Source organism: Cordyceps militaris, assembly GCF_000225605.1.
Source record: "Cordyceps militaris CM01 unplaced genomic scaffold CCM_S00005, whole genome shotgun sequence".
Taxonomy (NCBI): Eukaryota; Fungi; Ascomycota; class Sordariomycetes; order Hypocreales; family Cordycipitaceae; genus Cordyceps; species Cordyceps militaris.
Window position 1 is genome coordinate 2667873 of NW_006271973.1, and position 22780 is coordinate 2690652.

General features: G+C 56.8%; 7 protein-coding genes across 7 annotated transcripts; 3 read left to right on the forward strand and 4 right to left on the reverse strand.

The window, feature by feature from the left end:
- Nucleotides 1-538: 538 nt before the first annotated feature.
- Nucleotides 539-4327, forward strand: CCM_07148 (uncharacterized protein; the record flags this gene model as incomplete). The annotated part of the gene is made up of 1 exon (XM_006672286.1): nucleotides 539-4327. One exon carries the CDS (start codon nucleotides 539-541, stop codon nucleotides 4325-4327), a length of 3789 nt encoding a protein of 1262 aa, XP_006672349.1.
- A 118-nt stretch (nucleotides 4328-4445) lies between these two features.
- On the reverse strand, nucleotides 4446-5438 carry CCM_07149 (HhH-GPD family base excision DNA repair protein; the record flags this gene model as incomplete). The annotated part of the gene is made up of 1 exon (XM_006672287.1): nucleotides 4446-5438. One exon carries the CDS (start codon nucleotides 5436-5438, stop codon nucleotides 4446-4448), a length of 993 nt encoding a protein of 330 aa, XP_006672350.1.
- Nucleotides 5439-6110: 672 nt separating this feature from the next.
- Nucleotides 6111-9579, forward strand: CCM_07150 (DNA damage repair protein (Rad9), putative; the record flags this gene model as incomplete). Its single annotated transcript, XM_006672288.1, has 3 exons — nucleotides 6111-6293; nucleotides 6380-6526; nucleotides 6583-9579. 3 exons carry the CDS (start codon nucleotides 6111-6113, stop codon nucleotides 9577-9579), a joined length of 3327 nt encoding a protein of 1108 aa, XP_006672351.1.
- Nucleotides 9580-9938: 359 nt separating this feature from the next.
- Nucleotides 9939-11478, reverse strand: CCM_07151 (Aldehyde dehydrogenase; the record flags this gene model as incomplete). The annotated part of the gene is made up of 2 exons (XM_006672289.1): nucleotides 9939-10950; nucleotides 11033-11478. 2 exons carry the CDS (start codon nucleotides 11476-11478, stop codon nucleotides 9939-9941), a joined length of 1458 nt encoding a protein of 485 aa, XP_006672352.1.
- A 1634-nt stretch (nucleotides 11479-13112) lies between these two features.
- On the reverse strand, nucleotides 13113-14522 carry CCM_07152 (Protein kinase-like domain; the record flags this gene model as incomplete). The annotated part of the gene is made up of 1 exon (XM_006672290.1): nucleotides 13113-14522. The coding sequence occupies one exon, from the start codon at nucleotides 14520-14522 to the stop codon at nucleotides 13113-13115; it is 1410 nt and encodes a 469-aa protein (XP_006672353.1).
- A 1698-nt stretch (nucleotides 14523-16220) lies between these two features.
- Nucleotides 16221-18887, reverse strand: CCM_07153 (U-box domain-containing protein; the record flags this gene model as incomplete). The annotated part of the gene is made up of 2 exons (XM_006672291.1): nucleotides 16221-16779; nucleotides 17884-18887. The coding sequence occupies 2 exons, from the start codon at nucleotides 18885-18887 to the stop codon at nucleotides 16221-16223; spliced, it is 1563 nt and encodes a 520-aa protein (XP_006672354.1).
- A 1149-nt stretch (nucleotides 18888-20036) lies between these two features.
- Nucleotides 20037-22526, forward strand: CCM_07154 (GTPase-activating protein GYP7; the record flags this gene model as incomplete). The annotated part of the gene is made up of 3 exons (XM_006672292.1): nucleotides 20037-20195; nucleotides 20252-22163; nucleotides 22225-22526. 3 exons carry the CDS (start codon nucleotides 20037-20039, stop codon nucleotides 22524-22526), a joined length of 2373 nt encoding a protein of 790 aa, XP_006672355.1.
- Nucleotides 22527-22780: the final 254 nt, after the last annotated feature.

Below are 22780 nucleotides of genomic sequence, written 5' to 3' on the forward strand. Positions count from 1 at the left end.
CAATGCACGCAACATTAGGCTGCCTGACAACGTTGCTGAACATCTAACCTAACCTTTTTGAAGTGCTCTTCAGGCCAATTTCTAGAAGTGAAAAGCGACGCTAGGCCCGAGCGCGGATCCCCTTGGCAATATGGTGCGAGTAATAAGCAACAATTCTGGCGGGGAGCGTTCGCGCGGCTGAAAGAGCTCAGCTGGCCCCCAAGCTCCTTTTTAAATTGGTCGTTTGTGCCCTACAAAACAGGTGGCGTCTGCATTCTGCCATCATCCCGAAACAGTTCCTTACCCGTGAACAGGAGAGCGACATTTTGCAGAAGCTATGCAGCGATAGATACCTGTTGAAGTTCAGCTGCCGCTCCTCAGCGCGCCGAACCGCCGACGGCCCCGGAAACCCCAGTCGAGGGCAACTATCCGCGAAAAACTCGGGCGATCAAGACAGACAATCAGTCACTCTCCTCTGAGAATACCGCCTCGCCGAACCATTGGCCACCAAGCTGCATTTCTATTTCCCACCCGCCACGCTCCTACAAACGGGCGCGCCATGACAGCAGCCAGCGCCCTCCCCGCCGGCTGGGAGTGGGATTATGACGGCACGCGCTGGTTCTACACCCTTAAAGCCAACGGCCACGTCCAGTACCACTTCCCTTCCGAGGGCGACGAGTTTCCCGACTTTGTTGGCGTCACAGAGCCCGCACCGGAGCTGGAGCCCGAGGAGCGCCTCGAGTCGCATCAGCAAGTGCGGCGCGTCACCGGTGCGGCGCCCGTTGTGGACCGTAAGAAGAAGAAGAAGCAAAGGGGAAATGGAATGACGGCAACGGCGCGGCCGGTAGGCATTGAGTGGGACGGGGATATAGGCGGTGGCGATGGCAGCAGCGGCGAGGACGATGACGGAGGTGGGCGCGTCGTGTTTGAGCCGGAGAACCTCATGTTTCTCGGCCCGCAGGTGTATGCCGAGGTGAGCCCGCTGGTTGAGGAGGAGGAGGAGGCGGCCAAGAGGACGGTTGTGGGCGTGGTGGCGAGCGCGGCGGACGGTGTCAGCCCGGCAGAGACGACGAACGCTGGGACCCCGGCAGCGGCCAAGCAGGTTGAACTGGCGACGGAAGAGGACCGGGAGAGCGAGCCAGTGGTGCATGTGATGGCCGCAGAGTTGGTATCGGCGGAGCTGGTACCGGAGGCACGGCAGGAGACGACAAGAGCCGGGGAAGAACTAGCGGTAGGAGACGAGGTGAACCAGGTTACGGGACTTACCCAGTTGCCAGCACCACAACCATCAGTCTCTGCAGCAGAACTTCCCTCCTCGCCAGAACAGCATGAATTTATCGTTGTCGCCAAAGCTGACGCGCCACCAACACAAGCAAGCGCGCCTCAGGAGGAAGCAAGCGCGCCCCAGGAGGCAGCTGCACCAGGGATGCCGCCCCCGCGGCCCCAGGAGCCAACACATACCGCCATAGCCCCCGAGACGGCCCGGTACGAGCTGGCCGCACCCGAACCGCCCTTTAACCCCGTCGGCATCATCGCCGAGATGCCTACCGGAGACACGCCGCGGTCGCACATTGAGCTCAACCCCATCCCGGTCGAGATCATGGACACCTCAGTGCTGGCGCCCGTAGAGACGGCACCGCCTTTTGGCGTTGCTGAGCTGCCGGGCCAGAGCGCTGCCGCCGCGGTGGTTCGACAGACGCAGACAAGTGTGGCCGTCGCCGTCCCACCGGTGGTGATGCGCATGAAGATTAAGCGCAAGCCGACGGACCCCAACGCCGTCATTCCTTCGCCCCTGTCGGCGTCGTCTTCGGCGGTGCTCTCCCCAGCAGTCGTGTCGCCGCCATCCCTGGGCGCGCCGTCACCTGCGCCGTCACCTGCGCCGTCACCTGCGCCAGCACCGGCACCGGCACCGGCACCGGCACCAACCCGTCCGCAAGTGGTGCCGTGTTATAAGCCGTATGCGCCTGTGTCGCCGCGGCCGCGCGTGGACATGGAGCCGGCGGGGACCGTTTCGGCACAGCAACAGCAAATGCAGAGCGTGACGGTGCCGCCGTCGCCCGTGGCAAATCCGCAGTTGAATTACGCGCCGACGGTGCTGCGCCCGGCGGGACGCAAGTCGACGAGTGTGTCGCCGGACCGTAAGTCGGGTGAGCACAGCCAGGTATCGGCGGCCCCGAGCAGAGGTCTGGGGCAAGCTGGGACGCCGCCGGAGGGCCCTGCACGGCAGGATGGTCCCGGTACGCCGCTGCCGCCGCTTGGGTCGATACCTCAACAGCCTACGCTACCAACACAAGGACAAGCGCTATCGCAAGGGGCGCTGCCTCAACATGCTCAACACTCCCGGCCCGCCAAGATATCGTCGCAGGGACATGTACCTTCTCAAAGTCACATTTCTTCCCCAGGGCAGCTACAGCAGGGACAACTGCCGTCACCGGGACCCATGGCCCAGCAAGGACAAAGTACAGGGAACGTAATGCGTCATCCCATGCCAAATGGTCGACCCATGAGCATGGTCGCCGGGCAGTATTCTGTTGTGCCGATACCACGTCCCTACAACGAACAGCAGCAACAATTTGTTCACCAGTCCGGACCCCCGTGGCTCACCCACAGCCAGCAGATTCCTGGTCGGGGTTCCACAATACCGCCGCCGCTGCAGCAGCAACAGCCTGCACCAGGATGGATGAGACAGTCCATGCCCCCAGGACAACCTTCTGCACAGCAGCTGCCCCCTGGGAGGCACTCCATGATGGCACACACTACTCCAGGCTCGGTTCCCCTAGGAGGCCAGTATCAGTCAGCATCCTCTGCCACGCCGCCGCCAAACAAGCAACCTGGGGACCCAGGCCGTCAGCGGTCCTCAACAACAGACTCGTCCATGGTGTCTCCTCTCCGATCCAGAGCAGATAGCCAGCCGTCAGGGCTTTCCCTACCATCACCATCTCCTATGGAAACACCACAAGCGGCCCCCGCCGTCCAGTACCCCGGGCCGCCTGTGCCACCAAAACGCCCCATGCAGCCAGGCGCTATCAGCGTCGGTACAGGCGCAAACGGCAGCGGTCCTGCTGCTCCCCAGAGGAAGCAGGCGGCGGGCTCATCGTACTTTCCACCCAGAAAAGACGAACCGGTTGGTCTAGTGGAGGAAATTAGCGACCAGCATGCGGCAGGCATGGAAACCGTTCAGGGACCGGCGTCGCCGCCTTTCGGCGCCGCTCCGACGGTGAATGCGACAGCGGCCAGCCCAGAACCCCGGATCTTGTTCGAAGAAACGTCGCCCAAACCGGGATCTGCGCTCGGCCGTATCGAAGAGCACGCAGCATCCACGTCGGCGAGCGCGAAGCAGGATGCTGATTCCAGCTCCTTGGCTACAAAGTTAGCCCATCCCTCACTGCAACCCAAGACGCAGCCACAACCGCCTATGCCATCACAGCAAGAATCTCTCGAAAACACGCCACAGCTTCCTCAAAGGCCCCCGCAACCGACGAATGGACAGCCCGAGCTACCTCCGCGAGGCGCGCAGGTAAGTGTTCCATCAACAGGACAAGGAGCGCGGCCCAGTCCGATGGGGTCTCAAGGACCGGTGCCGCCGCATGGCTTTGCGCCGCAGCAGCAATGGCAAAGCAACATGCAGCAACCGATGCCGCGGCCCCTGTCTGTGCAACCGCAAATACAGATGCAGCCGATCAAGAGCAAGGATAACAGGTGGACGAAATGGTTCAAGAGCTCCAAGTCGGAGAAGAAACCTGACATTCGTCAGGCCGGAATGCCACATCACCAGCCCCCTCAAGGTCGGGGGCAACCACAGCAGTGGCAGCCAGGACCCCCGATGCAGGGCCATCCCGTCCAACGCGGATATGGCCAGCCAATTCAAGGACAGCATTCGCAAGGCCAGTCCATGCAAATACCTTATACGGGAGGCCCTATACCGCCACACAATTTTCCAATGAACGCATATTCTCCTCATCCGATGTCTGCAGGGAAGTCTGGGGGTCCAATACCCCAGATGATGCCTCACAAGGGTCCCCTCGGGTCAAATCCGCCACAGCAATACATGACGCTCCAGCCGGGCCAACCCGTCCAGACGAGGCCGCCTTACGGCGCTCCGATACCGCAGACGCATCCAGGTGCACCAGCATCGCTACCGCAATCACACGTAGCACCATCGCAGCGGTCCTACAGCCCATCACAAACGAGCACTTCGTCCTTGGTACAAACGACACATATCCAATCTCGGCCGCAAGGACACGTCATGTCACCGGGTCAGACGAACGTCTTTCCGTCACCTCAGTCCACGCGGCCCATGTCCGAAGTCCCAGCCGCGATATTGCCACATAACAGACAGCCAAGCTAGCGGCATGCCGTCTTCCCCTTTCTCTTTGAATACCCGAAATCATAGTCTTTGGAAAGCTGTAGCATAGAATATGGCGTGATTTATACATTCAACTACTTTACAATACAGTACATTGTTTTCATCCTGTTTCCGCGAATGCCTTGCGCAGCTTACAGGATTCCCCAGCTGCTGCCTTCGCACCGCACGCACGACACGTCCGCCCATGGGCAATCAGCAGCACGTGCAGCGGATACTTGAGCGCATCCGGGATGCTGGCATCCAGGTGCGCCTGCGCCTGCTCCCTCGTCGCCTCTGGCGGGCGCCACCCCAAGATCCCCGCGATCCGGTACACGTGCGTGTCGACGGCAAAGCTCGGGCGCTGTAGGCAAAACAGCAACACGCAGCTTGCCGTTTTCGGTCCGACGCCGGGAAACGCAAGCAGCTCCTCCATGGCCTCGGTGTCGCTCGCATGAAACAAGTGATCTAGCGAGTACATGCCGTATTTGCTATGCACCGCCGCCAGCAGGTTCACAATGACACGGCTCTTGGTCGCGGCCAGGCCGCCGCAGCGAATCGCCGCCTGTAGCTGGGGCTGCCCGCCGGCGGCAATGGCCTCCCAGGCGTCTGAGCGCCCGTACGCGGCGTCCATGCTGCGCTTGGCGCGCGTCGAGTTGGCGGAGCTCGTATTTTGCGACAGAATGGTGCGCACGAGCGCGTCCAGCACCGAGGGGGAGTCGCCGCAGCCGGCGGTGGTGCGAGAGGCGACGACTTGGGAGGGTCGCGCGCGCGCGCCGTGCAGCGCGACAAGGATCTCGTGGGCGAGTGCGCAGTCTGCTGGTGTTGGGCGGGCAAAGTCGGGGAACGGCGTGGTAGTCATGTGCTGCGTCTGCTTGCCCTTGCGTGGTGACGGCGGCGGGGGCTTGACGTCTGCGATGGACGACGGCGGCAGCGCGGACAAGACGTCGGCGGCGGGGGCGGCTTCGATCTTGACTTGCTTCTTGATGGCAGCGGCCTTTTCCGAGGCGACGGGCTGCTTGCTCTTGGTGATGCGCATGTGCGAGCGCAGGCCATGCCGTGTCGGCGTGACAGCGGACCGGGCGCTTCGCCGTGATGAAGCATGCGTAGCAGCCATTGTGATTTTTGTGTAGGCCCTTGTGGACAGACTATTTCCGGTACAGATTTTCCGAATCAGCATGAATGGTAAATTGTAAAAGCGCGGCAATTGTGGCGAGCGAAAGGCGCGCTGTGTTCAGTTTTGAAGTAGGGGCAATGTATGACGCATGTTAAAGCTCCGGATTGCCGTGTGGGTTGATGGCGGCGTGGCGTTGAGGTGGGCCAGATCGAAGCAGATCTACAATCTTCAAAAAAACACGCAAGAAGAGACGACGGAGAGAAGACTTGATACACATTACAATAACCGAGTCAGTTTGGTATTTTATAAGATTTTGCTGACGGAGATGGGTGACTGTCTGTCCCCATGGTCCTGGTGTGCACTGTGTTCAAGGGACACGCTCGTGAACCGGATGTCTAGCAAGCGCTGCGGCAGGAAAAGGCCCGTAAAAGAAGACAATGACCGAGACCAAATATCAAAGACTTTTTGGGCATATTAATATATCAATGTCAAGGTAGTGCACGTGACGGCGTGTACAGTGGTGTCGCGCGGCGCGTCCCACCCACCCTGGCCCAAGTTGACGAGAGCTACTAACTAAACTAGCACGGTAAAAGGCACCACGGGCGGCGGGCTTGGCCATGTTTTAAAACACACAGTTTTACAAACCACCATGGACTCGCTGAAACAGCCACGATGGCCTCGCAGTCTATGATATCAACCGTGAGGGACACGGAGGAGTCCCAGGACAGCCAGCTGATCCTCGCGACCCTGCGCGCCGAGCTGGGCGTGCCTTTGGTGGTAAGTGGAAGCGCTGACCTCAGCCACAGCGGCCTGCAGGGCTCTCACTCTGGAACCCTGCAAGCGCCTGGCCAGGCAGCAAGAGACCTTACCGATCTATGTCCTCAAACATCCAGCGCCATCATCCTTCAACGCTGACTGTCCTTCTTTTTCCCTCTGCGCAGTCTACAAGCCCCATAGCTGCACAGTTATATCTGACATGTTCGGATAACAACCGCCATCGCAGCGGCGGACACGTTCCCATACCCTCCGAGCCGGCGCGTCCAAAGGAGAAGCACTCACAAACTCCCGAACATTTACCTCCCACCTATGTATGGAACGAAAATACCGTCATGTGCTTTGTTTGCCATATTCTGATGATAGACAGAGGTCATTTACCATTCCCGCGCCACCTCCACCGCCGAAATCGAAGCCCCAGTGGCCCGCGCATTTTGTCAAACAGGAATCGATAGAAAGCCGTCCGAAGCTCAGCCTAATGCAGGGTCTAGATCATCCTAACAATGCCCCGGGGACTCAAATACCAGACACGCTACTCCCTGATACATTTCTCCCGCCCGCTACCCAGGCCATAGGCCACGGCGGTGATGATGTGCCATCGGCGCACTCATCGCTGCACTCCGCCGCCGGCCCCCGCAAAGACACATCCCAGCAGACGCCAACGCAAGTCAATGACGGCCGCGACTATGATACGGGATATGAGCCGCCGTCGAGCGAGCGTGGAGTCGATACTGGCGATACGCAAGCATCGAACCTCGAAGGCCAGACGCTACAAGACGACGATACCGGCGCCGTCAACCTTGGCATCCTGATTGACTTCCCCCGCCAATCCTCCCAGGTCTCTGAAGACGGGGGCTTCGAAAACGCCAGAGGCGGCTGGAGACTGCCAGACGACACGCAACAGAATTCCATACAGACCGAGACACCATACAAAAATGGCAATCTGCCTCCGCCAGAGACCCCGGCTCTGCCCAAGAACCCGTTTGCGCCCAAGGGTGGCCCGGGGACCTTTGGAGCTGCCCCGGCACCTCTTGGCGGTACACAACTGTTTGGCCAGACGCAGCTACTGACGTCGGCCGTCAAGAACAGTCCGACGTCGTCTCGACCATCGCCAAATGTGTACAACTCCATATCACCAGGCTTCGCCGAGACGTCTCCTCTGAAAAACCGCACCAACATCTCCTCTCCCACAGACATGAGGTCCTCGAGTCCCCCGCGCCTCCATGAAGTGCCGGCGACTGTTATCAAGGGACCTCGTATGAGCATAATCACCGAGGAGACGCCAACAACGAGCAGAGTGTCTAGGGAGGATAGAATTCCAGAGTCGCCTACGCGTCCCCGATCGAGAGAACGACAACCGCTTGCCCACTACGAGCCGATGCAACAATCACAAGCACGCAAGACTGGTAGCGATTCTGTTGGTATTGCCTTGTCTTTTGATGGTGACACACATGACACGGTCGAGCAGCTTGAAAGGCGCCGACGCATCGAGAGAAAACGAGCCAGAGCCGGGGAGGAGCTCGAAAAGATTACCCTTGCGCGGCCTGTTAGGGTAAGTGATCGCGCAGAAGCAAACGGAAAGCGCCGTCGCTTGGAGCGGAACAGTCAGTCCGTCGGCCTGGCAGACGAGAAAGCTCTTACAGGATCCGCCACGACTGCGTTGCGAGGCACACAACCGCAGTCATTACAGTCGACGAAAGCAACACCTGGTGAAGAAACTGATACCGCGGAAATAACTGTCAACGAGAGAGCAGATGCTGGGGCCCGGAATCAAGGTGTAAACGACATCGCTGAATATGACATGATTCCGGCAACAAGCCCGGTACAATTAACGCCCGCAGACGACCTCAATCGAACTGGAAGCCCTGCTTCCGAGCCTGATCTGCCAATTCTACGTGAAGAGCAGTCCACGATTAGCAGTGCTGAACCATCATCGTTGCCTCCCTTGAACAGCAGAAGGCGAACGTATGGGCGGCAAGCAGTAAGACGGCGCAAGAACCTCGTCCTGGACTCGTCGAATCCACACTCGGCCTCGACGGGGATAGTTTCCTCAAAATATGATACTGGTGAAACTCGTCCACCCAATGATGACCCTATTCATTCCGACGAGGGACAGACACCGATGGCTACTCGATCCGGATCCAAAAAGCAAAGCCCCAAAACGCCAATGCTGCTCAGTGGTGACGAGGCTTCCACCACATCATCAAGCCTGAGTGTCTCATCTCGCACACCGAACCCGCCACCCAAGACAACGCCTGCGACTGACGAGTCCCTTGCGTCAAAAGCTCTCGACGTGGATACAGGCCACTCGCTTACGCCGAGCAGAAGCTTACGCCGCCGCGTCATCGGAAAAGAGTCTGCCACACCGCTACCTTTGTTGTCGTCACGGAGCCTGCGTGCCTCAAAGCGTCTGCACGGCGAGCCTCATTCTTCTGGACAGCCACGCACGCCATCCGACACTTGCGCTGCTACTACATTTGTACAGAGAATCTGCCAGAATGTAGAAGCTGTGCACCGCGAGGAGCGTCATCTGTTTGAAGGCATGGTGTTTGCCATATCTGTAGCAGCGGACCGTGGCAAGCTTGAGAGTCGCATAGTTCAAGCCGGCGGTTCTGTTCTGCAAGACGGCTTCCAGGAGCTGTTCCAGTCCCTGCCGTCGATGACCTCGACAGACGGCGCAGTAGATGACAAGACGGATCTCATTCTCTCGCAACCAGGTCTCGAGAGTGGCTTCGCTGCCCTCATCGCGGACGGACATTCACGGAAGGCCAAATACATGCAGGCTCTAGCCCTCGGCCTACCTTGTCTTGCGCAGCAATGGATCTTCGCTTGTCTGCACAAGGGCGCGCTTATTGACTGGCAGCCTTACCTGCTCTGCGCTGGCGCCTCGGCCGTGTTGGGGAATGCATCCCGGTCGCGCTATCTGCTGCCCTACCCCGCGGACACGGCCGTGCTGGCGGACACGATTGAGCAGCGCCCGCGTCTCCTGCACGGCCAGAGCGTGCTCGTTGTCATGGACGGAAAAAAGGCCCGGAGCGAGGCCAAGCAGCCGTACATGTTCCTATGCCAAGCCCTCGGCCCGGCCATTACGCGCGTGACCACGGTGGACCAGGGCCGCGCCGCGCTGGCGCAGAGTGTCAAGAGCGGCGGCCGGCCCTTTACGTGGTTGTACATTGACAAGGCGACAGGCACGGCGGATGCGGTGTTGGCGACGCCGTCCTCGGCGAGGTCCAAAAGGAAGAAAAAGAGAACGACACCTGTCGCGACGCAGGCGGGTGCTGGTGTCCGAATATTGCATGATGAGTTGATTATTCAGAGTCTTATTCTTGGCCGCATTGTCGAGCCGGAGGAGGAGGATTCATTTTGATTACACGGCGTTGGTGGGGAAAATGAGGCAAAACTATCAAGGCGCATCAGGTCGTTCCATGTAGCAAAGGGCTGCGATGGACCATGTTGAATATACCACGGCAGTTGGCGCGTTGAAGTGTTTTGATCTGTGTTGCTAGCAATAATGCAATACAGATAAATGTGTGATATTGTAACAAATCTTGCCACCCATGATATATCAGCTCATCTGAGGGTTTCACACCAGGTTGTCCACGTCGAGCCCCGGGCGACATTGCACGCCAAAATTGAAATTTACTTTTCAAATTCACTTGCCAAATTTACTTGTCATTGGCTCAGAGACTCGTCATCAAAATACAAACGCGCACCCATCCCATTCCATTACACGTGCGAGTCAAACGTAATCGTCTTGGTCCATGTCCACTCGTCAAAGCCGCCGCCGAATCGTCCGTAGCCGCTATCCTTGGTGCCGCCGTGCGGCAGGGTAGGCTCATCATGGGGCGTCATGGAGTTGATATGCACGGCGCCCGTCTCGAGCTGACGGGCGACGGCCAGCGCGCGACGCAGGTCCCTGCTGAAGACGGCGGCCACGAGGCCGTACTCGGTGTCGTTTGCGACGGCGACGGCCTCGGCCTCGGCCGCGAAGCTGATGAGCGACACGGTCGGCCCAAACGACTCGGTCCTGTACACGTCCATGTCTGGACGCACGTCGGCGACGACGACGGGGCGCATGCGCGTCGCCGCCGCCGCCGCCGCGCCGTCCTCGACCGCGGCGGCCGCATCGCCGTACAGCACGGCCGCGCCCTTGGCGACGGCGTCGGCCACGAGCGCCCTGTTCCTGACGACGGCGGCGGCCGTCACGAGCACGGGCGCCTCCGCTCCCACCTTGCGGCCGTCGCCGTACAGCGCCTCCGCGGCCGCGACGAGGTGCTGCGCAAACGCGTCGCGCACGCTCTCGTGCACGAGGATGCGCTCCGTGCTCATGCAGATCTGGCCGGCGTGCAGGAAGGCGCCGAGCGCGCAGTGGCGCGCGGCGAGCGGCAGGTCGGCGTCGGCGAGCACAATGGCCGGCGCCTTGCCGCCGAGCTCGAGCAGCACGGGCTTGAGGTGCGCGGCGGCCAGGCGCGCCACGATGCGCCCGACGCCCGTGCTCCCGGTGAAGTTGACCTTGCGCACGTGGCGGTGCGCAATGACGGCCTCGGTCACGGCGGCCGCCTGCGCCGGCGCGCAAGTGATGAAGTTGAGCACGCCCGGCGGCAGCCCCGCCTCCCACAGCACGCCGCACACCAGTCGCAGCGTCTGCGGGCTCAGCTCAGAGCCCTTGAGCACGACGGTGTTGCCGGCGGCAATGGCCCACACGATGGCGCGGATGCCGAGAGGGAGCGGTGCGTTCCTGACAAAAAAAGAAACTTGGGATTAGTTTTCGGAGTTGTCGAGGGGGCCGCGGCGGGCCTCTTCTTGTCAAAAAAACGTACCACGGAACAATGGAAAAGACGACGCCGTAGGGCTCCCGGACAATCAGCGCCTCGCGGCCCGGGTCCGCGACGGTGGGCATGCGACCCTCAATGTTGACGAGGTGCGACGCGGCGTGGACAATGCCCTCGGTGGCAATGTGCAGGTTCATGTCGGCCCAGGCGGCGTCGCTGCCCGTCTCGTTGCGCATGGCCGTCTTGAGGGCGTCGCCGCTCGTGCGCATGACCTCGCTGGCGCGCAGCAGGATGGCGCGGCGCTCGTCGACGTGCGTGCGCCGCCAGGCCGGGAACGCGGCGCCGGCGGCCTCGACGGCGGCCACGGCCTCGGCCACGCCGGCGCTCGAGGACGTGTGCAGCAGCTCGCCGGTGGCGGGGCTGACGACGTCAAAGGTCGCGCTGGTGAGGACGTCCTCCCCGTTGATGACGAGGGGCAGCTGGGTTGATGCCATTTTTTTTTTGTTTTTTCTTGGTAAAGTTTTGTTATGTTGGTTGGTGAGAGTCGGAAAGGGGTTTGGGGAGGGGTCCGTGTTAGTCTTGGATAAGGGAGGGGTTGAGATTGAGGATTTGATTTTATACTAAGAAAACTAATGTGACGTTGGTTAAGATGAGAATTCACGACATTTATATATATTGGACTTAGTTCGTCCACCATATTCTTTACCGAGCCCATCACCCCGCTCTTTCTCAATGCCGTGGTGCAGTGCTCCGTACTAGCAAAATGCATCATCCCGCTCGGCGCGCCGCATTGTGGGGTTAAGCGGGGGACCGTTTGCGGCCGCGGCCTTTTACAAAGTAACGTTGACCCTAGTCGTTCTCGAGGTAGCCCTTGCATTAGCCTGATTGCTTAGCATTGCCGCCTCGAGCAATACTGCTCAGGACACTCACCCGGAACATCTGGTCCACGATGCCAAATCATCGCGTCCTCAAGAGATCCCGGTTCTTTGTCCCGAGACATTTTGCCACTGGGGGATGGATCCTCGTGTCGGAGCGGAAGCTGCTGGGATTGGGCAGACGGCGTTAACTTCTCTGTGGGTTAAAGCCGACCGACGACACGGAGTGCGGAATCTTGCGAGTTCGGCACATGTTCAATTTTCATCAAGCGCGATTTGGTGGTCACGTTAGCTAGCCAAGCAATTCAACCGACATGGGGGGCTTACAGGGACGTGACAAATCACTGTGTATCTACCTATAGTTCAAGAGACGACATACTGCGCCGCTAATCATGTGGAAGCGCAAGGGTCGGCAATGCTCCGAGGGGTGCGCGGTGATTTGGCAAGTGTATCGGCAAATTGCGACTGTCAAAACACCGAACAATATACGAAAGAGAACGTCCTTTTTTTTTTTTTTACTTTGTTCAACATACGGATACAACGTCAACCTATACAAAAGTTGAAACGTCTGTGCTGTAGTTTCATCGCTGCCGTACAGAGAATACATGCTGCCCGCGGCATGAGTACCACAGCATCTCCAACTCGCATCATGGAACATGTAGCCATTTCGTGCCGTGTCTGCTTGCCGATGCTATATTGGACGCCTCACACAACTAGGGCCTAGCCAAGGAAGCTGATCAAAAAATGCGCCTCGTTTTAGACTACCCCAGTCCATCACAGTTGTTAGCGTGGGGGTTTGGTCGAGCCAAGCAGAGAGCCATAGTCGCACCGATTGATCAAGGGCGGGGGTTACAACTTGCTGCCCATGTTTGGCCATGCCCTGGAATTAAAGGCACAAACTACAATGTCAAATGAAACTGAAGTAGCGGCTTCGTCTCCTTGAACAGTGGATGAAGAAGTGTTTCGTGCGTGGTCAACGGTGGGCGACATATAGACCATGTCGCGACACCATCTATGTACGACACGGCATGTTGTACATCGGGCCTTTACTTGCGGGGTAGTTTATACGTGCGTCTACCATGCGCTTACTTGTTTCAGGTCATCGCTTTCCACGGCCAGGTAGATTATCCCGCGCAAAGACTGGGCTAGTATGCAAGCCTCGTAAGGATACAATGCCAGTCACCTTTCACACTGGGTAGTACGTCCAGGGCAATGGCCAACCATTCCCCCCAACAGCTGCTTTCTCGCCCAAGCTATCGGCTCTGCTTCTCCAAGTCTTGGAGCGCCGTCGCCCAAAACCTCTCGACTTGCTCCAACGCCGGGCGCTTCGTCGGGTCTCGCTCCAAACAGCTCCCAACCAAGGTCTTGTAGCTCGCGGGAATAGTATCAGAGCCACTCCAGTCCTCGACTACATCCTCTGTGCTTTCAACGTCGTCCAAATCCTCGCTTCTGTATTGGCTGAGCAACATCCACATGGTCCGTCCGAGACTGAACACTTCGGCCAACTCTGCTGCCTTTGGGCAAGTCTTTTGCCAGTGCAATAACGAGTTCCACACGTTCCACCCATTGCTTCCGGGCGTTTCTTCTGGCATGTTTCGCCTTGGAGGGCCTTGATACTTTGAATAGAGGACTCTTGTGGTCGTAGAGCCATCGGGGAGACGTTCTGACATTTCCTGCGCATCCCACGTCCCGTCCATCTCGGGAGCTGCCGTCGTCACAGGAGCGTCGTTCTGCTCCCAGTCCACCAGCACCACGTTCGAGTTGTCGTCCAAGATAAAATTGCCAGGCTTAATATCCATGTGGAACGTCTTCGCCTCGTAGTGCGTGTGAGCGATAGCAGCCGTCATTTGGTAGCACCACTTGGCCTTGAGAGGCAGAGGGATTCTGACGCCTGTACCATTGCTCTCCTCAATCTTGTCCGCAAGGTTCCCATTCGTGTAGAATGGATATAAGCAACCACATACATACTCACATTTTCGCTCTCTGTCGGTCATTGTGACGAGTATCTGCGGCGCAGGAAGAATGTAGGGGTGAGGTGGCATATGACAAAGAAGTTCAATCGACCTCTTGAACGATGTGATCTCTTCCTTGACAAGACCGGATTCGTACGTGAAAAGAAATGTGCGAAAGTCGACGCCTTTGAAGACCATTTTCGCCTCTGGAGTAGAGGAATCATGAACCAACGTGGTACACCCTCGTCCTCCAAGTTGTTGTAGCCGCGTCAAGTTTTGGAACGCAACAGTCTTTGTCAGTCCCTGGGCTTCAAAATCGGACGGCTCGGGAAGAAGAGAAAGATAGTCAGCAAATAAGTAGTCTGTCACAACTTCCCACGATCCGTCTTCGGTCACGTTGATGATCGTATCCGGTTGCGATGTTGCGTCCAGCCGCGCACAGTCAAGCCAAATAGCGGCAACAGCCGACCAGAGAGTAGCTCGCATGGCTACTCGGCCAGGAAACGTTTCTTGAGGCTGCGAAATATTCCTGTCGTGGAAGCAATTGACGATCCGAGACGGTAGGGAATCCGGGTGGCTTTTGTCAGCGATGAATCGAAAGATGATTGTCCTGTTGATGCCAAACGCCTGGGCAAAGACTGTCGTTTCGGCATCATCTCCCCATATCCATTCGCCAACGACGCCGAGAGAGGCTAAACTAAGCTGTTCCATCCTTTGGCTCTGTTGAGCTTTTCAAATGTCGGGTATTTTTCTGCGCAGTGGATAATGTGCATGATTGGCAGAGCGACTGTGTTGCATGAAGCCAAAAATCCATCTTGGCTAACCCATCAGCCTGCTTACATAAATAACGATAGCAACCTCACACGTGATGTGACTCACCTCCGGGACAAAGCCTTTCTAGTAGCATTTGAGAAATTAAAAATAAATCTCGTTAAAATTTGCGGTATGGGAGCAAACAAGACATACTGCTGTGGAGTTTGTCGTCACACAAGGGAGGCGCTCTTGCGGCCTGAATAATTATACAAAGTCAATGCTAAAGGCTGATGAAGGAGCCAGAGACAAAGGAGCCAAGGTGTAGTTGTTAGCTTAAAAATACTCTCCTCCCGCCTCTGGAAGTCCATTCAGCATTCATCAGACAGCACACAATAACGAGCGATGGACTTGGCACGCAACAACTTCCAACTTCCGACAAGACCTGCGGCGATCGAGATCAACATGACCTAGAGATAGTTTATGCCAATACCACAGCTCCCTTGTAAATATGGATACTCCCTCGACTCAATTCCTACTCGTTGATAGTATAGACAAACGAAGAATCAGTCCCTTTGGCATGATGAAAGTCCTTGTCCGTCGCCTTGGCACCACCAATCAGCCAGGCGAACCACACAGGGTAGGGTGAGCCTTCGACAACGCTGGAGCGCTCCTCTGTATCACCGTCCATGAGTATACCTCTGCAAATGTTGTACGATGGGGTACTTACGCAGGTAGCCAATGACGGTGCTGCATGCATGCTCAGCCTTGCACTGCTTGATGGCCTCCTCGCGAAACGTCGCCTCGGTGTAGCCGGACTCGAAGCTGCCAATGACACGCAGAGCGCGCTGCGGCCAGAGACTCTGGTTTGGATTGTAGTCTTGCGGGCCGGGCAGCGAGAGCTCGACGAGATACTTGCCGCGCGGGAGAGCCGCGACGACAGCGGTCCACGTGAAGAGGGCGGCAACCTTCATGGTGGACGGCAAAGAGATGGCGAGGAGATGGCTGATATTGGACTTTTTGATTGGCTGCTGTTGGGCTTTGGAATTGCTAACTACAAGGACGGTCCTGTTTAAACGGCAGGTATTCCTCCTCTTATACATCCGGCTGGGTACAGTGCGATGAGCCATCACTCACCATTTTTCTGCCGGGTGCGTGCATGACCCGTGATTTTTCCATTTCAGGATCCCAATGAGGCGATTCTTTTCGAATGCCCGTCAATCTTCTTCAGCCCATGGTCCGGACACTGCCGGATACGTTGACCGCTCCGAGTGGGCAGCCAACTTGCAGCCTGCAATGCAGCCAGTTGGCGCCTTGTATACTCGGCGCTCCTTTCTATAACGGGGGGTATTTGTATACTTTTTCGTATTGAGCTTGATTCTAGCGACTGCAACGTATCACCAGCTTTCATTTGCCTTGGCTTTTGTGCAAGGTGCTGGACCTTTTGCAGGGTTCCTCACAACCTCGTATTAGCCACTGGGGGAGGGGTGGGAGTGATGCAATGGCATAAGAGTGGCAAAAACACCTTTTCGTCATCCTTTTTCTTATTTTAAAATTTACCCATTTTTAATTGATCACTTCGCCAGATCCGGCTCCTGCCAGATGTAACCATGTCCTGCACCGACACGAAAGCTGAGCTCCCACGACCGAGTCGGAACGCTACCCACCGGCGCCGCCCCCATTCACCCTGGCCTTGGACGGCCTGAACCCGTTGACGAGGCCCGTCCGCTGGTCTCTCGTCACGCCGTAGCACTGGTACGCGCCGGCGACCGGGCGCAGCACTGCCATCTTCTCGCAGACCAGCACATAGTCCCCGAAGAAGGGGTGGGCGCGCACGTCCTCCCCGGCGCCGGCGACGATGCCGTGGCCCAGGCTCGCGCCCCAGAGGCCGCCCGCAACCTGGACCGTGTGCGCAAAGGGGCTGCCGTCGGCCTCGAGCAGGACCGAGTAGACGTCGCCCGTGTACATGATGGGGTCGACGGTGAGGTGCACCGGAAAGTACCACGCGACGCCGTCAAAGGAGACGGGGTGCCACGCCGTCACGAGCAGCGCCGCCCCGAGCCGGCACATCACCTCGTTTTCGACCTGCATCCGCAGCACACCCACGACGAGCCGCGGGCCCGCGAGCGTCTGCACCACGCTGCCCGCGCGCAGGTCCTGAATCTCGACTGTCGATCGCGATTCGAGCGTCACGGGCGTGCCGTGCGCAAAACAGGCACTGCCACTCTGAGCAGATGTGGAAGAAGAAGAAGAAGATGATGATGAATATGAAGAGGTAGAAAGGGACATGGTGGGTGGAAGGGTGGCTAGCTGTCGTCGTCGTTGTCGTCGTCGTCGTTGTCCGCTGCTTTGCGAGACGACACCTGAACTGTGTGTCGAATTTTGGCTTGGCCAACGAGGTGCCGCCTCCATGCCCTGGTTCTGTAACATTGTGCATGTGACTGGCTGCAGTCTTGTGCACCCTCACGTCACGGTGCGGCGTGGCACAAGCACTGCTTCCACTCACCGTCTCCAAGGGCTTGCATTGCTCGAATGTCGCTTTCCATGGTTGCTACATGACGTAAATGGTCGGTTGTTGCCATTACACGGCAGAAGACCAAATCATTTCCATGACGTGAGAAATCTGCCGCCTATGCATTGAAGACGGGCTCGGGAGATCGGCAGATGGCGGCGAGCGGCACCGCTGATCAAGTTTGTCGTTGCTGAGACTCGTAGACTTGCACCCCTTGGCTCGTCCACCAGAGCCATTACCTACCATTGTCAGCGAGAAACAATCACAGAGAGCCTCGAGTCATGGACCATGAAAATCATCTGATTATAATCGTAATTGAAACACTAAAAGCATTCGGAAGCCTGCTTTCCCACGCCCAAAACCGATTCCGCGGGAACTTGTAGTCACAAACGGAAAGAGAACAAAAGCAAGGCGAAAAACAAGAAGACGAATAAGAACAATAAAACTAAAAGAACGACAAAACTGAGTATATATTACAAAAAGAAAAAAAAACGAACAAAAAAAAACGAACAAACAAAATCACAACTCCAAGCCAGGCAGATGCCCGCCCGACACATCGCCAAGCCAGACAGATCCCCGTCCAAAAAACATATTGTACGGCTTTTCAGACTCCGTCAAAGCGGACCAAACTCATAGGCTAGCCCTCTGTAGAACTGTATTGGTAAAGTCATGGGCCCGATCTTTGCTTCTGGGCTGATTCTGCGTCGCGGAAAGCCAGTATCTCGTGGCCGGTAGTCACTGTGAATTCGTCCGGAAAAGGCTCCGCTGGTAGTACGGGAGTCGAGTCTCGCTGAATCCCAAAAGACGTACCCAAGAGTTCGATGAGGAATATGCCACTTGTTTTCCACACCCATGTAGTAGTCGGAGCTCCATTCACGACGGCGGTAGCCCTGATTTGGTACCATGGGACATTCAAACCCAGCATGGGAGGCTGGAGAACAGAGACATTTGGATGGAGGTACTTGCATAGGTATTTTCTCAACGCGGTCTAGTGTCGTCAAGAGAAAGCCAAAGACGAGGAAGGAGCTTTTCCGGATAGCGATGCATCGATCCCGCGTGTCGCCTCGAGCGAATGACAGCATGTACATGAGCCCATTAGCGACGATTGAGCTAACGTATGAGTTCGAGAAAAGTCGTCTGTGCGTGAACGAATATAGGCGGAGCGGGCCGAGGCCCATTGTAGAGGAAAAGATGTCTTGAGCTGCCGCATCGCCTGGAGTGGCGGCTCCCACCTCGATCAATTGGTCGACCTTTGCTTCGAAGGCGTCTTCCATATTGTCCAGAGTATCCTCAATAAAATCGGCAAAGTACTGATGAACACATGTTATTTCTTCTACTTCCCAAGGCTGAAAGTATGATAGGAAGCCATTGAATTGGTTGGTTCCCAGTGCCCATTCTAATGGTTGCGCACGTCCGCGAGGTTTGAAGAGTTGCGAATATATTTCAAACCTCAGAAAGGCACGATATAGCCTAATGTACTCTGTTTTGGAGAAGTCGTACTCCGTAGGACATTCAGCGCCGTCCCGGCCCCGGGCGCCTTTCCACAGCTCATTCCCGAGCGGCACCTCGCACAGCCGGCCCAGTTCCGATGTTATCTTCTTGGTGAGGTCACTGATGAAGTATACGATTGTCGAGTGTAGATTGTAGGCTGTATTAGCGTTCTCCAGAGTGGCTGAGATGTCAAAGTTTGCAGAACCGAAATATGCTTCTAGGAAGCTCCTTCTGAGGTCAAATCTTTGTTCGACCGGGGAGAGGTTTGTGAGGAGGTAATGAGCGGCGCAGAACTCCCGCCATAGCTCCGTAGGGACTTCCATCTTGATAGATTGACAGATGACTTGTCCCGGGTAAGACCAAAAGGCAGTGTACCATTGGCGCGACACGAGCAACAAGCTTGGGAGCTGTTTCGGCGAAGAAGCCCCGAGGATGTTTGAGATGACCAGATGCGGCAATTGAGAGATATCTGTCGGCATTTGGAAGAGAGCAAGAATATATCTGAGGGACAAGTGATATAGTAGAGGCTCGTGATGTGTCTTCCCTGCACCTATGCGAGAGGCCTTTCGCTTTTTTTTGTAGGGAGGCACGCTTCTGTAGGGAGGCCAGAGGCGCCGGCGCCTCTAATATTTTCGCCGCACGAATATAATCTTTAGTTAACATCTAAATAGGCGTCATAGAAATAATTAGCTTTAGACGCTAACATATTTTATTTTCCAGCATGAAGTGCGCGAGTTGGCGGCTTGCCGTGGCTATACATGTACTTGTCAACCAGGATATGATGAAGCGAGGCGACGAATGTGACTATCTAGTTGTAAAGAGATTTACGGGCCACGTTAAGTAAACTAAGAATCTACAACACTAATGCAGTTTAAATTATAATAAAATTTATTTCTGTGTGGCGAAATTGGGGTTCATTTTGGACGGTGGCTAGTACGTAAGAGGGCGGTAGTCGGAACAAAGCAAGGAATGCTCAAAAGAATGAGAAAAAAATAAGGATCCGGGAGATCAAAGAAAGATGGAAAATATGCAGAATGAAAATCCCGGAATTTCATACAAGACGTTGCTGCTGCATCTTTTTGTAGCCGAGTAATTATGCGGCGTAGATTGCGTAGTCGTTCCTTTGCCTCGCAAGGCACTGACGACGCTCACAAGGCTGAGAAGTAGGTCATTAGTACATGTATCTGGGCTGGGCTACCGACTTCTCGGCAGGTATCCTATACTTGGCTTTTGCCCCTCCTGCGCTCAGCCCACTGTGGCTTCCGTGTGGCGGGGCGCCATGGACCTCGTCGTCATCCGACCAGCTGCTGCTCAGCCAAATGATCGCCCTTCACATGCCGTCCGTTTCTTTCTTAATACGATACTATCCCTCTCTGCCACGATCGTACTGCGAAGTATACCGTTTTTACTCTAGACAAACTACCACGCTTCTCCCACCGACCCAGCAGTAAACGCCCACCCCGCACCTTGCAATGACGTTGCCGTCTGGTGCCGGCTCTGGCCTGCAGCGACGCTCTGATTCTCCCTCCAATAGCTTCTACGCGGTGACGGATGACGACGACGGCGCCTACGATACAATTACACATACGGAAACGGGCAAGGGTGTGAAGCTGCTGTTCTCAAAAAGCAAGGTAGGCCGAAGACGCTTGCAAACGGAGCTCGTGATGCCACAGGCTAACAAGAACAGGTCTATGTGCACCCCTCACCGTCCTCCAAGGACAATATCTCGGGCTACATTGCTTTGCTGCAGCAAAAACCAGCTGTTGGTGCTGCATCGTTCAGCGACGGCTCCAGCCCATCCGCGGCCGATCTCCTGCTCGCCTGGATCCCCGAATCCTCTCTCGGCGACTCGGCCAGCATATACGTCAAGGTCGACCTGTCCGATGGCGACTCACCACCACGACAATCCTATCTCGTACCCCCACCACCGACTGTCACATCTCACAGTGGATCTGTCGGTGCCTACTCCTTTGCCGTGCCAGTCGGCGCCATCTACTCGCTGCTGGTTCGACCACCCAGTGTCGGCTGGTGGCATGGCTCCATCATTATCAACACCAAAGCCGGCGACAGCTTCCCGGCTCTGTTCTTCCACGACAATGAATGCCAGAGTACTATGCAGCAAAAGAAAAAGCTGACAAAGGATACATTTGACCCCTTCAGCGCAGCCGGCAAGATGTTTTGGGGTGCAGACGAGATTTTGCGATGGCTCAGACGGTATGTCCGGATTGAGAAGTCGGTAGCGGAACCCAACATTTATCTCATTGAGCCCTCCAAGGACGACTTGAATGCGTTTGGCTCGATTCCTACGACGGTTACCAAGGGCAAAGGTGCCCCGGCCAGTCGCGATGCTGAAATGGACCCGTTTGTCAAGTTTGTCAAGGAAACGGGTTGGAATATCATGGAAAAGTTTAGTCAAGTGACAACCTTTACCCGGCGAGCAGCCCAAGATTTGGCCGAGAATCCCAACATGCCACCCCAAGTCAAGAAGCTGCTGCGAAACAGCGATGTGCAAACCCTCCAGGACGAGTACGACAGCGCGCGAATATATCTTGCGCGCTGGGCTATGGGTATCGCGGAGCAAAGCGAGCGCGACCGAAAGCAAAAGATGTACACGGTCAAGGACATTCTCGAGCTAGAGGATACCGACGTCGGTGAGTTTGAGCTCCTCGACGCCGCTGGCTCCCTGTCTCTCGAAGAGCGTCGCAAGCCCGTCACCATGACGGAGTGGAAGACGTTTTTCGACGCCGAGAATGGGCGCCTTATCAAGACGACGGACGAGGTCAAGGAGCGCATCTTCCACGGCGGCCTCGACGCCGACGACGGTGTGCGCAAGGAAGCCTGGCTATTTCTGCTCGGCGTCTACGACTGGTACAGCACGGCCGACGAGCGCAAGGCGCAGGTCGCGTCCCTCCGCGACGCCTACTACAAGCTCAAGGACGCCTGGTGGGAGCGTCTCGACGGCGAGGGCGGCGAGGGCGAGACGGGCGAGTGGTGGCGCGAGCAGCGCGGCCGTATCGAAAAGGACGTCCACCGCACCGACCGCCACGTGCCCATCTTTTTCGGCGAGGACACGCCGCACCCGGACCCGAGCTCGCCTTTTGCCGACGTCGGCACCAACGTGCACCTGGAGCAGCTCAAGGAGATGCTCCTCACCTACAATGAGTACAACAAGGACCTCGGCTACGTCCAGGGGATGTCGGACCTCCTCGCGCCCCTCTACGCCGTCATCCAGGACGACGCCATTGCTTTTTGGGCTTTCAAGGAGTTCATGGCTCGCATGGAGCGCAACTTCCTCCGCGACCAGTCGGGTATGCGCGCTCAGCTGCTCGCGCTCGACCAGCTCGTCACCTTTATGGATCCCAAGCTCTGGAATCACTTGCAAAAGGCGGACAGCACCAACTTTTTCTTCTTCTTCCGCATGCTTCTTGTTTGGTACAAGCGCGAGTTCCCCTGGGAGGATATTCTTAGTCTGTGGGAGCGACTGTGGACGGATTTTTTGAGCGCCGACTTTCACATCTTTGTCGCCCTCGCGATTCTGGATAAGCACCGCGACGTTATCATGGAGCACCTCCAGGCCTTTGACGAAGTTCTCAAGTACAGTATGGTCGCCCCTCCCACCACCACCATGTGCTCGCATGCTGACTGACACACGTTCTCTAGTTAACGAGCTCTCTGGCACCATGGATCTCGACTCGACGCTCATCCGCGCCGAGGCACTCTTTCGCAAGTACCAGCGTGCCGTCGAGGCCATTGACAAGAAGCAAAACTTCCCGGCCCCGCGGCTGTCATCAGGGTCCACTGCAGCCGTCGTCAAGCCACCAGCCCCCGGATCCAGAGGTAAGGAACCAGAGGTTGCGGCAAAGGTCATCACGCCTGAGCTGCGCAAGCTGTTGAGCAGACAGGTGCAAGTGCTGCCGCGCAAGACTGTAGCGAAACATGGAGATGGCATGCCTGGCCAATAATAGCTGCATCTTATTCTTACTTTTGACACCAGGCGCTGGCGTTTTGGGGGGGCTTGATGGTTTTGCTTGTAATTATAGTCGCTCGTCACGGTTTGACGCGTATATGAGACACTATTTCCGCTTGCTCACCCTGTTCCCCTCAACGTAAAAAAAAAATGTGACATTGTTATCGATTATTTTGTAGTGCCTCTGCCGCTTCTCTGCAGGCACCCAGGGTATACCGCCGCCAGGACCTATGTACAGACGAGCCAAAC